General features: G+C 40.2%; 1 protein-coding gene and 1 long non-coding RNA gene across 2 annotated transcripts in view; both read left to right on the top strand.

Moving 5' to 3' along the window:
* LOC130096808 (alpha-2-macroglobulin-like) overlaps window positions 1-14,659 on the top strand; it is a 45,006-nt gene extending 30,347 nt beyond the window's left edge. Inside the window, exons 4-31 of the mRNA XM_056263493.1 lie at window positions 365-417; window positions 536-556; window positions 746-911; window positions 1,022-1,106; window positions 1,451-1,562; window positions 1,675-1,795; window positions 1,914-2,023; window positions 2,116-2,286; window positions 2,369-2,602; window positions 2,710-2,919; window positions 3,005-3,154; window positions 3,370-3,495; window positions 3,662-3,755; window positions 6,577-6,600; window positions 7,622-7,745; window positions 7,992-8,217; window positions 8,288-8,414; window positions 11,264-11,385; window positions 11,481-11,532; window positions 11,659-11,742; window positions 11,825-12,001; window positions 12,163-12,238; window positions 12,436-12,592; window positions 12,918-12,992; window positions 13,670-13,832; window positions 13,937-14,130; window positions 14,214-14,426; window positions 14,534-14,659. Of these exons, the coding sequence (XP_056119468.1) occupies window positions 365-417; window positions 536-556; window positions 746-911; window positions 1,022-1,106; window positions 1,451-1,562; window positions 1,675-1,795; window positions 1,914-2,023; window positions 2,116-2,286; window positions 2,369-2,602; window positions 2,710-2,919; window positions 3,005-3,154; window positions 3,370-3,495; window positions 3,662-3,755; window positions 6,577-6,600; window positions 7,622-7,745; window positions 7,992-8,217; window positions 8,288-8,414; window positions 11,264-11,385; window positions 11,481-11,532; window positions 11,659-11,742; window positions 11,825-12,001; window positions 12,163-12,238; window positions 12,436-12,592; window positions 12,918-12,992; window positions 13,670-13,832; window positions 13,937-14,130; window positions 14,214-14,426; window positions 14,534-14,659 (3,593 nt within the window). The remainder of the gene's footprint in view (window positions 1-364; window positions 418-535; window positions 557-745; window positions 912-1,021; window positions 1,107-1,450; window positions 1,563-1,674; window positions 1,796-1,913; window positions 2,024-2,115; window positions 2,287-2,368; window positions 2,603-2,709; window positions 2,920-3,004; window positions 3,155-3,369; window positions 3,496-3,661; window positions 3,756-6,576; window positions 6,601-7,621; window positions 7,746-7,991; window positions 8,218-8,287; window positions 8,415-11,263; window positions 11,386-11,480; window positions 11,533-11,658; window positions 11,743-11,824; window positions 12,002-12,162; window positions 12,239-12,435; window positions 12,593-12,917; window positions 12,993-13,669; window positions 13,833-13,936; window positions 14,131-14,213; window positions 14,427-14,533) is intronic.
* A 555-nt stretch (window positions 14,660-15,214) lies between these two features.
* LOC130096708 (uncharacterized) lies at window positions 15,215-15,600 on the top strand. The gene is made up of 2 exons (XR_008808219.1): window positions 15,215-15,316; window positions 15,420-15,600. It is a non-coding gene; the product is annotated as an uncharacterized LOC130096708 (long non-coding RNA).
* The last annotated feature ends 333 nt before the right edge of the window (window positions 15,601-15,933 follow it).

Raw genomic sequence — 15,933 nt, 5'->3', positions numbered from 1 at the left:
GCTAATAAAGTCCTTCAGGTTTATCTGAAATCTACAGGTCTGTGTGTTGAAGCAGGGTTGGGACTAACTCTGTGGCCCTCCAGGAGTTTGACACTCCTGCTATAGATCTTTACATGTGATAATAGCTGTTTTTAGAGATAATCATGGCTAAAACAGGCTACTGTGACCGTAGAATTTGGTTTAAAAGACACGTTCACACAGCAGCAGCAGTTCTCAGCCCTGTATTTTATCCTTAATATGGTTACGTTCACACACAGTTTGGTCTTTTACAGGAGTGAAATACTGACTGTAAGCGTTGTCCCTTACACAAGAGCTGAAGACGTCAAAAGTGGAGTTTTTTTTAATTCACATTTCTATTTTACAGTGAACTTCAGAGTTGTTACCATGGATACAAACTTTGCACCCCTTGATCAGCAGGTCTGATGTGTTTATCTTGCATCTTTATTGCACTTGTTTTCTCTTGCATTGCTGAATACACGTTTAATAAATAAACAATTTGGCTTTTAATCTTTAACTACTATTTGCTCTTTTACAGTATAGTACAGTGGTTCTTGAGGTAAGAACACATAACCTTCTGTGCAGTCATAACTAACACAACTTTTAAATCTTATTAACACTGTAGAAATTCTGTTATATTAGCAATTATAGTATTTTCAGTAGACTAATTATACATTTCTTCATTGACAGTCAGGATATGTGTAGCTGACTGTAACTAAATATCTGCACTGTCTCTGGTATTAAACAGGACAGTCAAGGTAACCGTATTGGTCAATGGACAAATGTTTCTTCTACAAGGTGGATTTTGCAGCGCTCTTATGAATTAAACCCAGAGGCCCGTCAAGGCATGTACGAACTGAAGGCTTTTATTGGTGACAGGATGATCTCTCATGATTTTGAGGTGAAAAAATATGGTAAGTCATAAAAACAAATGATTTGCAGTGTTGGATGGGAAGAGTTTCAATAATATGTTGTATAATAATATCTAATTTGACTACTAATTACTCTAATTTCTGACTTCTAGTTTTGCCTAAGTTTGAAGTTACTGTAAAAAAAACCAAGGAAGTGAGTGTTGAAGAAGAGGAACTGATAATTGAGGTTTGCGGAAAGTGAGTGGTTTATTTTATTTCCTGCTTGAGAGAGCAGTATAGCATGTGATATGTTCTTCGGATGTAATATGGAAGTTACCCACATGCTATTTGTTGGAAATAAAGCATTTATATATATATATATATATATATATATATATATATATATATATATATATAATAAGAGAGCATTCTTCCATTCTTGTCACAATGAAGCTACTTTGATTTAATTGTTAATTGTATTCTTTCTTTTTTTTTTTTTTTTTTTACTTTGGGGTCAGTTATTTACTGTAATCCCCATTGTAATATATTAGTTGTTTAACTCAACCTGGATTATAGATCAGTTGCTTGTACCTTTTTCACAGATACACTTATGGACAGCCTGTACCTGGTAAATCATGGGTGAAAGTCTGCCGTAATAATTTGTCCTACCAGACCCATCACACCAATCCAGTGTGTTTAGAGGAAACTATTGAGGTATGTGAGCTGAAACGCAGTACAAGTAATTGCATCTTTACTTTCCTCCATTTATCCAATTAAACCACTCTACAGTCAACATGCTATCTTTGTGTTCATTCCTTATAATTAGATAAAAAAGACAGGCTGTGCCATCCATACCTTAGATACATCGGTTTTTCTGAACGCCACACTAAAGGATAGGCTGGAGAATTCTCTTCGTGTTGAGGCAATGGTTACAGAAGAAGGAACAGGTGAGCTGCTGGATTTGGTCAGATCCCGTTACCTACATCTCTTGAATTTCTCATTTTTTTGTTTTACATTAATTTTATTTTAAAGAATATTTATTTTTGGTGTTTTTACTGTTTACAGAGATCACCATGACAAAATCTGAATCTGTAATTCTCACTTATGAAATTGGTAAAGCCACATTTACTGAGCTGCCCAAAACATATGAACATGGATCAGTTATAGAAGGAAAAGTAAGTCTAAAATCAGTTTGTCTCAGTTTAACACCATTGATATGTACAGAATTATTCATTTATTTATTCCTTCAAAATCTTATTTTCAACAGATCAAACTCTCACATTTGAAAGGTGAACCAATTCAAAACAAAGAGGTTTATCTTATGGAGGGTAACATCTGGTCCCCACAACTGCTCCTAAATCTCACTACAGACAGCGATGGACTGGCCAGCTTCTCTTTTAATACGTCCAGTCATTCTAAAAGTGATATTAATCTGATTGTAAGGGTGTTTGTGTTCACTTAGTTTTGTGTTCCCTGAAGAGTTCATTTGCATGAGTTATTTCTGATTCTTTGTTATCCAGGCAAGTGTCTCTCAAGAGGGCCATTATTATAGCCACAACAAGCCTTACTTCTATACTGACAGAAAAACAGTCCAGCTCTTCCAGCCTGCCACTCCATACACCCCAACACTAAGTGAATTGATTATAGAGAATTCTGAGCAACCATTAAAGTGTGACTCTGAGTTTACAGCCACCATCAAGTATTATTTTATTGGAGAGACTGCTGAAGACTTCAAAACAGACATTGTCTATATGGTGAGAACATGTGCAGTATTTATATTATTACAGATATGTTTTTATTTAACAGTATTATTTGGCTGCACTAGTCAGTTTGTTATTAGAGTGTCATCTGTCTGTTTCAGGTCTTGTCCAGAGGAGTGATCGTTCATCATGGATATGAGAAGGTTGAAGTGAAGCCTTCTAATGGAGCAAGAGGCACAATGTCGTTCAAATTGTCTGTTGGTTCAGATCTGGCTCCTGTACTGCAGATTCTGGCATACTGTGTTCTGCCCAGTGAAAATGTTGTTGCTAGAAGCAAAGATTTCAACATTGAAAAGTGTTTCAAAAACAAGGTATGTATTGTAGCTTTAGAAATGACCCTCTTTAAACTCTATTTCTGACTAAATTATAAAACAAATCCTATTTACTGTATGTCAGGTGTCTCTGCAGTTTTCTCCTGCTAAAGCGGTTCCTGGTGAGAAAAACACTCTCCAGCTCTCAGCTCAGCCTGGTTCACTGTGTGGCCTCAGTGCTGTAGATCAGAGCGTCCTGATCCTGAAGTCAGGAAAACGTCTGGATGCTGACAAGGTGTAGATGCTTTAAGATTCAGTATTGATTAACTGCGTCTTCATAGTGGGGAATCTGCAGTGTGAATCTAGTGATAACATACATTAGATATAACTGCTATGATCCATCAGTGTTTAAGATGACATCCCAATCTCAGGAGATTTAACATTAATCTTTATTCTTTTCTCACCTAAATGGAATTAAAGTTTTGTTGTATGAACGTGGTCCTGTCACAGGTCTTCAACTTGCTGCCAGTGCAGTCGGGGTCAGATTATCCTTATTCTGTTGAAGATGAGCGGGGGTGTCTGCATGTGAGACCCCGTCGAGCTGTGGCGACAGACAACGCCTATAAATCCTTAAAGGTAACAGGTGGATTATATGTGTGGCAGTGCTCTAGATAATGATTAGGAGAGTATTTTCTGCACATGCATAAGTAAATCCATAAAAAGCCCTCTTGATTACACTGACAATAAAAAGTCATTTGTATTTTCATGACTTTTATTGTGGTTCATCATTATCATTTGACAGAGAGTGGGATTGAAAATGGCAACAAATTTGGTAGTGCGAGTTCCTCAGTGTCTGTCATACAGAGGCTTGATCTATCACCGACACTATTATACAGGTACATGTACTGTTATTACAATCAAAGCTGTTATGTAGGTGCTTGTTATGAAATATATTTGTGAAATTGTGGAAATCTTACAATACGTACAATTCCACAATTATAGTGATATTGTAGGAAAATACTTTTTTCTTCTGGGGTCATTAGTTAACTTTGACTCAGTGTTATTATTGATACAAAAACTTAAAGGAGCTGTATGTAAGATTGTGGCCAAAACTAGTACTGCAATCACTGTCAAATTACTGTAGAGTGGTGTATCCCCTCCCCCTCCTCCCTGACTCGAGGTTGCCAGATCGGCTGCAGGATCCAGCAGGAACGTGACGAGCTGCAGCAGTGGTAACTAGAGCAGAGCTGGCAACCCGGATGCCGCAACACTACTGACTTCGTGATTGGTAGATAGGTGGAGGGTGGAGCATCAGACCAAAACACAACATGACAACATCAACATCAGTTGAGGGCTGCAACTGCACTTTTTAAATGACAATATCCTGGCCAGACTACTGTTGTCAGTGATATAAGTATTTGAAATGTACATGATTTCTTAATGTCTAGTGACATTTCAGGGCCATTTTATGATTAATTGAAATAAATTTCTTACATACAGCTCCTTTAAAGGTGCTCTATGCAACTTTTCTACTAAAATGAATCCTTTTTTTATTGCCTGTGTGTGAAGGGGTTGTAATCACACATTAAAATGATCCACTTGTCGAGTTTTGCCATTACCTCTGAAGGCCAGTATTCCTATTTCTATGTGAAGTCTCCGGGTCGGATTTACCGCGAAATCCAACGGATGTGACGTGCATGCGCGCTCCCGAGCCTCTCTCCTTATATACAGTTTATTGTAGACGGTCAGGGAGCTACGTCCGGTTAAAGGCGCACGTTTTTCGGCTTATATCTCAGTCAATCTTTGATCAATATTCCCAAGACGTTCGTAGTGCTGGACGGGGCCTTTCGAACGAGCCCACCCACGAGGTCCAACTCACCCGGCTCCCCGAGTTATAGCCGTTCGAAAACGGGGGTCCCAGCGAACGGCGATCCGGTAGGGGGCATCCCCGAGGCCCGCCACTCTAGCGTTCGGGCAAGGGTTCCCCTGGGACCTCCTCCCCCGAATTTGGGCTCTCTGGGTCTTTGCGTTCCAGAGATACGAGCGATTTTCTTCTGAGATCGTGATGTCACCGGCGTCCGCAATTTTGCAGCGCGCCCGATGGTTTTCTGCTAATATCTCCGCGAAAACACCACCAAAAACTATGGAACTTATATGGTTCTTTTCAGCTCGACTAGATGGTCCCAACGAGCTCGGTGCTCGCCGAATCCGTCAAGTATTCCCCGAGATATTTGCGTAATAGACGGTATTGTCTATGAGTTCGAGCAGAGCGCTCTTGTAAAATTTGGTTGCAATCTGAAACATCACCACTAGAGGCCGCTAAAAGTTACGTAGAGCACCTTTAACTATATACATTTTGTAAAATTAAATTCAACACATTATCTTTGGCAGCCCTAAAATATTAAAAATAAAATAAAAACTAAATAAACTGAATCTAGAAAACGCCTCAGGTTACACATGTAACCATGGTTCCCTGAGAATAGGGAATGAGACGCTGTGTCCTCTATGGGTCGCTATAGGGATAGCCTCCGGCCATGACAGTTGTCTGAAGCAGTGTTTCAAACCACTGTGCCACTAGTGTCAGGTGTGCCGTAGAAAATGATCCAATTACAAAAAACAATTACAAATAAATGCTACAAATAAGAATATATCATTCGGCTGTTGGGCAGAGCGTTGAATCTCTTTATATTTTGTCATTGTCTTATAAAATTAATTCTATTGGTCATCCTGTACGTCTGTATGTGGGGTTTACAAATATTTAACCAATAGAAAGCATTTAAAAGAGGTTGTGACGAAACTATTGGCTCCTCAAACTGTCAGTCAAAACTCATAACTCCACCCCGCCTCCAATTAGAATGTACCTTGGACAGATCTCTGCTTGTTTGCAATGCAAGGGAAAATAAAGAACTGATGTTTGCGTAAGCACAGCGTTTTATTTACTCAAGAAACACTGTCCATAAAGACAAAAAAAAGTGTATTTGAAGAACGGAGAATAGTAGTCTTTGCCATCTAGTCTAGAAGCAAATATAGTGTTTTAAATATATTGTGCATAGCGCTACATCTTTTGTATCGTGAGATTTTGATCGTGAGATTTCAACAAGAAAACTGAGCACCCATATTAAACTTTATAACCTGTACGTTGATGAAAACGTAATGCGATGCACGTACTGCCTCAGATGCGGCTTTTCCAGTGACAGACAAACTATATCTTTCATTTGCTCGTCAAAAACCTTGTAACTCAACCTTGTAACTTGTAACTGAGCTTGATTTTCATAAAATGTTAATATTATAATGACACGTACCTGACCATAGCTATGTAAAGCCAGACTACCAATTTCGACAACAGTGTTTAATTAATATATGTAAATTTGTTGTTTTATCATCACCAACAATTTCATACTTATTGTGTTCCTACCGGACAAGCTTTCGCAATAAAAGTGAGTACTACTTTTAATAAAGCCTAATATATAGATTTATATGCACGTTTGCATGTTTGTGCAAATTTGTTATATTTTTGTATAGTGTGTCGTGGGATTTTTTTACTTCTCAATTATGCCATGCCATGGCAATAAAAATTTGGAAAACACTGGTCTGAATTATTAGTCTAAACACGACAATGAACATTGGCAGGCGACCACCTATGACGTCACCACTGTTGCAACTGTGAGTATAAAAGGTCACCTGTGAAATACGTCATCCACTTCTTGTCGGAAGGAGATGTGCAGAAATACTGGAAGCATGGTAAGGGGACACAGCATATCGTTCACTATTTTCAGGGAATCATGGTCACATGCGTAACCTGAGACGTTGCCTTTCGAAAGGGAACTCGCGCAGGGTCGCTATGGGGAACGGTATACCCACACTGCCATGCTGAAGAGATGAGTGCCCTATTGGCTGAGCTGTCAAAGGACTCAAAGAAGTCCTCATCCCTATGGTGCACACCAGCAACGTGATCATTGATCGGAGCTTCTCTAGAACGGAGATGACGTGAGGGATAACACATCATCATCCAGCAGCGAGCTGGATATTCATACCTTCCTCAAACTCGTCAGCAACTCACAAATTACTCATCCATCTGTGAGCCCCACAATCTCAGTCTCCTACTCTCCTCAGCTGCAGCGGGCCCTGTCCCGATTCCCTCAAGAAAAGGGACAAACGAGAGCGAAGCTTCCTCATGGGAAAGTATTGGCAATGCACGCAAACAGCCACCTCAAGGACTGAGCTTGCATGCTCCTCGCCCATGCACACAACACGTATAGTAACACGTGGTGTGTCATCAGGTGTCAGGAAACGCTGATATGGAGGAACACACTTCTTGAAACTCATGGTGCTAGTGCAAACCATAGTTTTGGCTTTCTATTTAGACACAGACTCAAACAGACGGTCTCCTGAAGACAAGAAAGAGGATGACGTATTTCAGAGGTGCCCCTTTATACTCACGGTCTCATCTTTGGTGTCGTCATAGGCGGCCACCTGCAAATGTCAAGTTCATTGTCGTGTTTAGACTCATGCTTCAGACACCTGTCATGCCGGAGGCATTCCCCATAGCGACCCCTAGGGGATGCAGCACAAGTTCCCTTTCGAAAGGGAACTGACAACACTAAAATAAGTCTGTATATGAAAATAAAATAATGTGAATGAAAATGATGATCTGCTTTCCATTTGCTGTTCACTTATGACTCTATATAGACTTGGTTATTTTGCTTTTCACATATTACTTAAAACTATAAAATATACACAATTTTCCAGTAAATGTATCAAGGTGTTCTAAAGATAATGATGTCTTTAGGAGAGCATGGTTTTCCTGGAAATAACAGACATTCTCCAGCAGTGACGATTCGGACCTTCTTTCCAGAAACGTGGATCTGGGAACTTGCTGAAGTGGGGTATGTAAAGTGTAAACAGTATTTGACGTGTCACATTTAACATCATATTTATCAAAATCTTATTACTCCTATTTAAAACATCATCTCCCCTCACACCCATCATCACACACAGGACACAAAATACCTTGCTTGCTTTGCAGATTCTGAATCCAGTTATTTTATCATCTGTGTGCTGAATGTTGTTATTTAATACAGGAAAAATGGCAGTCAGAATCAAATATGCCTATTGTTGTAATTCCTCCGCAGGGACTCTGGATCAGCTCAGGTTCCTGTCACGGTTCCTGACACCATCACCTCTTGGGAGACGGAGGTCTTCTGTCTGTCCTCTGAAGGTCTGGGTCTCGCTCCTCCTGCTCAGCTGACAGTTTTCCAGCCCTTCTTCCTGGAGATCTCTCTGCCTTACTCCATCATCCGTGGGGAGATCTTTGAGCTGAAGGCCACTGTCTTCAACTATCTGTCCAAGTGCATCATGGTGAGATTTTCGACTTGGTCTAATCAAATCATATCAAATATGCCACTAATCATGTGTGGTTGATTGACAGGTTAAAGTGACTCCAGCTCCGTCCTCAGACTACACTCTCAAAGCCTCCTCTGATGATCAGTATTCATCCTGTCTATGTGCTAATGGAAGAAAAACCTTTAAATGGATCCTCACTCCTTCTGTTCTTGGTGAGTTTTCCAGTCTGAATCATTGTTTCTCAGGGCCAGATGTACTAACGCTTTTGCGCCCACTTCAGGCGTATTTGTTTTGCAAAGTGCGCATAAAACCATGCCGAGGTACGAATGGGACGCACCGAGATGAAAGCGCGGACTGCCTGTCGTGGGAACTGAAAATGGCAAAATGCGCTTTTCGTGTCATGTCCCATATGCATTCATGGGATGGTCAAGGGGAAAGTGGGAGTGTCACATAAAGAGATGGGAGGGGAGGCGTAAACTGCGCCTAATTATGTATTCCGCGTTATGTACAGAAAAAGCCGGTGAAAGCGCGCCTCTATTTTGCGCTTGAAAATTCTCCGCCTCTTAAAAGCAGGTGTAACGTAGGAAGCGGGTTTCCTGGCATATGCCTCTTGGTGAAATGGCAGCAGTAATCCGAGCGCCGGCCCCCAATCGTGTTTAAAAAAAAAAAAAAAAATTTTTAGATGACTTAAACAAGTGACATAAATGAATGAATGAATATGACTGAATGAATAATTCAAGACAAGAAATTCTGATTTCATGATCAATATACCTGCCTACAACTGCTGCTGTGTCTGCCAGCGTTTAAGTCATGCGCATAATCTGGACACCTCGCACGTGCATAGACAATTCGTGCGCAACTTTGCGCATAGTCACGGTATCGGTTTAAGTTGGAGAAAATAGCTGCAGGGGAACTTAACCTTCTAGGTGTAAGGGTAGCAGTTTGAATAAATAATAAACATAGCAGTTTGAACTCTTCTCCGCTTTATTATACCACATATCAGATCACCAACTCCAAAAACCCGCGACACTCCAGTACCAAGTGCGCACGACCCATTCCTATCTACGGCAAGCCCCGAGGGGAAAAATACATTCACATACAAAGAGCGCCAGTAAATCATTACCGGTATTATAGTAACAGACTTTGTTGGATTCTGTACAATCCAACAAAGTCTGTAATAATAATAAAAAAGATTTTGAGGACAGTTACACTGTATTGAGACAGTTGAGAAATAATAATATTTTTACAGTTTTCAACAATAATTGTCATTGTTAAAGGAACACTCCGACTTTTTGGGACTTTAGCCTATTCACCTTATCCCCCAGAGTTAGATAAGTCCATACATACCTTTTTCATCTCCGTGCGTGCTATAAGTCTGTTTGACGCACCCACCGCTAGCCTAGCTTAGCACAAAGACTGGATGTAAACACTGCTACTTGGGCGGAGTGATAACTGCAGCACCTGAGACCCGCCGTGGTGAGGAGCAGAGAGCGCGTCTCAGGTGCTGCGGTTCTCACTCCGCCCAAGTAGCAGTGCTTCGCCTTCAGAGAATATAGTTCCCAGGATTTATACGGTTAAAATATGTCTGTGTCTCATGTGACTTTGTTTTTTGTACACTCTGTGACTATACAAATTACAACATGTAAATAGGAAAATGTTTGTGTTATTTTGTCACTTATTTGGATTAGTATGCTAGCTGCAACCATTTACATCCAGTCTTTGTGCTAAGCTAGGCTAGCGGTGGGTGCGTCAAACAGACTTATACGCACAGAGATGAAAAAGGTATGGACTTATCTAACTCTGGGGGATAAGGTGAATAGGCTAAAGTCCCAAAAAGTCGGAGTGTTCCTTTAAACCCTTGCTCTTATTATGTTTCTGATTTCTCAGTTATGTACGGAGGCCCCTAGTCCCACTTTGTCAAAAAAATGTATTATAAGTATCTCGTGGCCTCAAGATAGTATCTCGTGGCCTCAAGATAGTATCTCTATCTCGTGGCCTCAAGATAGTATCTCTATCTTGAGGCCACGAGATAGTATCTTGAGGCCACGAGATACTTATCTTGAGGCCACGAGATAGTTATAATACATTTTTTATAGTATTATAAAAAACGATCTTGAGGCCACGAGATAACTATCTCGTGGCCTCAAGATCGTTTTTTATAATACTATAAAAAATGTATTATAACTATCTCGTGGCCTCAAGATACTATAATACATTTTTTTGACAAAGTGGGACTAGGCGGGCTGCGTAGTTATGTCATTATTTTAGCGAATAATTTATTTTATATGTTTTGAGACCGTTTGTTTTAAGAAGTTTCAAAGAGTTAGTAAAAGAGTAAAGTAAAAGTTAAAACTTTTTTATTTAAGTAGGCATCTATTTTTTATTAAGTATTTATTTTGTATTAATACATAACCTCACTGTATTAATTTATAATGTATCATTATTGCGTGACATTTGTGTCAATCGTCAAGCACAGGTGACTTCGCGTAGTGGGAGGGGGCCCCCAAATCAAATTCTGCTTAGGGCCCCCAAAAGGCTCGGACCGGCTCTGAAGACGAAGAAATGATAGCATAGACATAGGAGACGAGCTGAAAAGATTTTTGCCACCAGAATCACACTTTTTCAGTTGAGTGAAAACGAAATCATTAAGCGTTACAGATTAAGCAGCTACGCAATATTACAGTTACTGGAAGAAATTAAAGATGACATCGAATCTCCGACTCAGCGTTCACATTCCCTTCCAGCAGTTGTTAAACTCCTCGCTACATTACAATTATTGGCATTAGGATCATTTCAAACAGTCATAGCATCAGCAGTGAGAGGAGGAGGCCCATTCAATTGCGCGTTTAAACCACGCAATTTACAGTATAGTGGGTGGGGACAGGCGCTGATTACCTGATGAACTGCAGGTTTGGTACATAACACGCACACTGCAGTTTCACATCAAGCGCTTTCTGCGTCTTGGCCATGGCGCTATTAACACTGCGTTCGCAAAAGTACTTACATCTGGCCCTCAGTGTTTGTGTCTGTTGTATCTTCACGTACATGTCTTGTGTTGTAGGAGTCTTGAATATTACTGTCAGTGCAGAGGCAGAGGCGTCCCAGACTGTGTGTGACAATGAGATTGTGAGCGTCCCAGAGAGAGGACGCATTGACACGGTCACACGAAGTCTGCTTGTACAGGTCAGCGCACGTCAAATGTCTCTTAGATATCATTTACCCTTTATCATAATGCTTATGCCAGTATGATGTGTTGATGTGATTGTTTTATGCTGCAGGCGGAAGGAACTGAAAAGACAGAGACTCAAAGCTGGTTATTGTGTCCAAAGGGTTTGTCCACAGAATTGTTTTATATATAGATTTAAAATGTATATTTAATTTTTTTGTTATTTAATATTAAACCATAGTGTTACTCTGCTGATCACTGATATGTGTTTCTGTCTGTCTGGTTTGTAGGTGACAGTCTCTCAGAGGAAGTGGCTCTGACTCTCCCTAAAGATGTGATAGAGGGATCAGCCAGATCCTCTGTTTCAGTCATTGGTAAAATTTACAAATACAAGCAGAAATGAGGAGATTGGGTTTGGATTTATAAAATGTAGTTTCATTTGTGTATGGTTTATAGGAGATATATTGGGTCGTGCACTGAGGAATCTTCACGGATTATTACGGATGCCGTACGGCTGTGGAGAGCAAAACATGGCTGTTCTTTCTCCCAATATTTACATTCTGCAGTATCTGGAGAACACAGAGCAGCTCACCTCAGCCATCCGAGAGAGAGCCACAGGCTTCCTGAAGAGCGGTGAGAGACATAAATCATGTCAAGGAAATACTGAGATTGTTTGATAGCAAATTATACATTTTTCAACACAACTGAATGTCATTCAGTAAAGTTGAATAATCAGACACATTGAGTCAACCCAAACAAACTGTTGAAGTGTTAACCATTATTACACCAAACAGGATACCAGAGACAAATGAACTACAAGCATTTGGATGGATCTTACAGCACATTTGGTTATGGTGATGGGAATACATGGTAAATATATTTTCACTATTACTTTTGTTAAACAGAAATAATATCAAGATAATCTACAATAATAAACCCAAGAGAATAGTACAAAAAACAAATTTAAGAATGTGTCTCAGTTCAAATTATTTGTTTTGAGATTTATGATGGTGAATTCATTAAAACACCTTATGACATTTTTTTTTTATTATCTTCCACACCACCAGGTTGACTGCCTTTGTCTTGAGGTCTTTTGGCAGAGCACAGAAATACATATTTATTGATCCAGAAATTATTCAGGGTGCAAAGAATTGGTTAATAAGTAGACGGGATTCAGACGGCTGTTTTATCCAACAGGGAAGCTTGTTCAACAACAGAATGAAGGTCTGTCAACTTCTGTCTATCTATATCTCTCTATCTCTCTTCCTATCTAGAACACCCTAGCAGCCACCTAGAAATGGTCTAGTAACTATCTAGAAAACCTGGAATCTTAGACCTGTAAATGTTTAAGCTTTAAAAACAAAACAAAAAAACATTTAGGCCTGGTTTCACAGACACGGTTTATGCCAGGATTCGGCCTTAGGCCTAATTAGGATATTTAAGTACCTAAAAGCGTCTGCCAAATGGATATATAAAGCAAGTTTTTCTAGATGAACTTTCCTTTAGTAGTGTGTTGCTTTATTTTTCTTTCATTTCTCATATATTCCAGGGTGGAGTGAATGATAATGTGACCATGACTGCCTACATTACTGCATCATTGCTTGAACTGGAAACTCCAGTCACAGTAAGTTCATCTTCAGGAAACACAGTATGAATGAATGAATGAATGAGGCATTTATATAGCGCTTTCATATGTACTACTGTACACCCAAAGCGCTTTACAATCATATCAGGGCGTCTCTCCTTAACCAGCACCAGTGTGCAGCATCCACTTGGATGATGCGACGGCAGCCACAGTACAACGGCGCCAGTGCGCTCACCACACACCAGCTATAGTTGGAGAGGAGAGAGAGTGATAGAGCCAATTCAGTGGATGGGGATTATTAGGAGGCCATGATTGGCAGGGGCCAATGGGTGGAATGTGGCCAGGACACCGGGGTTACACCCCTACTCTTTACGAGAAGTGCCATGGGATTTTTAATGACCACAGAGAGTCAGGGCCTCGGTTTAACGTCTCATCCGAAGGACGGTGCTCTTTGACAGTATAGTGTCCCCGTCCCTATACTGGGGCGTTAGGACCCACACAGACCACAGGGTGAGCGCCCCCTGCTGGCCTCACTAACACCTCTTCCAGCAGCAACCTGGTTTTTCTCAAGTCTCCCATCCAGGTACTAACCAGGCTCAACCCTGCTTAGCTTCAGTGGGCAACCAGTCTTGGGCTACAGGGTGATATGGCTGCTGGCTCTATAAACTCATAGAAAAATGACACTCACAATGTCGGTTTCTCTGTTTTTGTCACAGGATCCTGTCGTCAGTAAAGGTTTGTCATGCTTGAGGTCCGTCATTGAGGATGTCAAAAACATTTACACCACTGCTCTGCTCGCCTACACTTTCAGTCTGGCTAAAGACACGGACACTCGACAGCAGCTTTTCAAGAAACTGGAGGATGTTGCTATTTCAGACGGTAAGAGGTTTGTTTCTGATGACTTTCTGTTGTCTATTATGGCTGTCCTATTTTTTATTTTTTATCATGCTCATTGAGTTAGGCGTGTGTCTTTTGTCCTCAAGGGTCTCTTCTCCACTGGTCTCAGTCTGCATCTGCTGATGACTCTGATTCTCTGGCAGTGGAGATCAGCTCATATGTGCTGCTAGCTGTTCTCTCTGCAGATTCAGTCACTACAGCTGATCTGGGCTATGCTAACAGGATTGTCAGTTGGCTTGTGAAGCAGCAGAATGCCTATGGAGGATTCTCCTCCACACAGGTTACTCAAACTACTCCAATCAAACACATTTTTACCGGTGTGAATGAGTAAAAGTGACATTACTGAACACATTTATTTCCCAGGACACAGTGGTGGCTCTTCAGGCTCTGTCTTTGTACGCTACCAAAGTGTTCAGCTCTGCCGGCTCCAGCACAGTGACTGTACAGTCAGCAGGAGACACTCACCACTTTGATGTCAATCAGGACAACAAGTTACTGTACCAGGAGAAGCAGCTGCAGACCGTTCCAGCCAAATACAGCATTGAAGTGAAGGGCTCAACCTGTGTGTCTGTGCAGGTCTGTAGTGCGTTCAGCTTCATTTACTCACACTCCCTTTCTCTCTTGGCATTGTGGTTACTCTGCTGTGAGATGAATTATGAATATGTTTGTGGTGACTCTCTCAGATGGCTCAGTTCTACAACATTCCCACTCCTACTGAAGCTAAAACATTGAGCATTGACGCTAAGATTGAGGGAGATTGCAAGAAAACCTTTGGACAGTCCCTATTGTTAAATTTCACTGTGAAGTAAGAACAATAACTTTATGCTATAAGACATGATTTTGTTTGTGGCTTTAGTTCAGTCAACATGAGCTCTGATAGTTCATATTTATTTTTTCCAGATATGATGGTACACAGGCAAGGACTAACATGGTCATTGTGGATATTAAACTCCTATCTGGATTCACAGCTGATACATCAATGGTACGTTTGACTATGTGAAGCGATTCATTATTAGATTTACTGTACGGTCTCTGTGAATCTACTGTAAGATGGTGCAGCTATGGCCAATATTGTCCTCCTCACTTCTTGTTGAACAGCATGATAGCTTACAGAAAATAGCTCTCCAGTTGGGCATTGTAACAAATCATACTTTTTTTTTTTAAATCACTTTTTCCACAGCTTAAAACTCAAAGCACTTCAAGCGCATCACTTGTGGAACGGGTCGATTCTAAAGATGATCATGTCATTGTGTATTTGAAAGAGGTGGGAGAACAGCAACATTCATATAAGTTACAGTGATTCCTTCACATTTTACCTAAAATCTTCAATAATTTCCATGATTTGTTTATCCTCCTGCAGGTTCCAAAAAATATTCCTGTCAGTCACCAGTTACAATTAAAACAGATTGTTCCAGTGAAGAATCTCAAGCCAGCTGTGATTAAAGTGTATGATTATTACCAAACAAGTAAGATTTTATGTGCCTTTTAAAAAATAAAAAATAAATAATATGTGATTCAAAAGTATCAGTTGGCATTAAGCTAATTTCTCATTATCAACATTTCCCTCAGGTGATCTGTCAGAGACTGAGTATTCATCCCACTGTGAGTGAAGTGTCATGCCTCAGTTCTGCAGCTCGGATAAATAGATTTGAATGCTGACTAAATGTTTTTATTCAGTGTTTATTCCTTTTTCTGGGCAAATTAGTTTCCTGATTAGCCTTTGTTTTATTAAACCCAAACAACCTGAAAACACTTTGGTGAGATTATTGAATTTTTATTCTTGATTTGTAGTTGCTTACATACTATGGAAATATTTTAGTGTCAGATAAGATATTTTTCTTTGAGACACTGGTATAGATGCATTCCAGTTCCAAAGTGGAGAGGCTATTATACTCAAACACTGGATGACAAAATAGCTTTTTAAAACTCAAACACTAGATGGTTGAGTAGATATTGCATAGAATAAGTGCATAGTGTATAGTTTGTCATTTGGGACACAGCTACTGGCACAATAATGGATATTCAATACATTCTAATGCTAAAGAGATTATGCAATTACAAGAATGGGGTTAAGATCCGTGTC

Source organism: Rhinichthys klamathensis, unplaced genomic scaffold, assembly GCF_029890125.1.
Source record: "Rhinichthys klamathensis goyatoka isolate OS25496 unplaced genomic scaffold, OSU_Roscu_1.1 h1tg000206l_1, whole genome shotgun sequence".
Lineage (NCBI taxonomy): Eukaryota > Metazoa > Chordata > Actinopteri > Cypriniformes > Leuciscidae > Rhinichthys > Rhinichthys klamathensis.
Note: the sequence above shows the minus strand (reverse complement) of the source record. Positions and strands in the feature narration are given on the sequence as shown.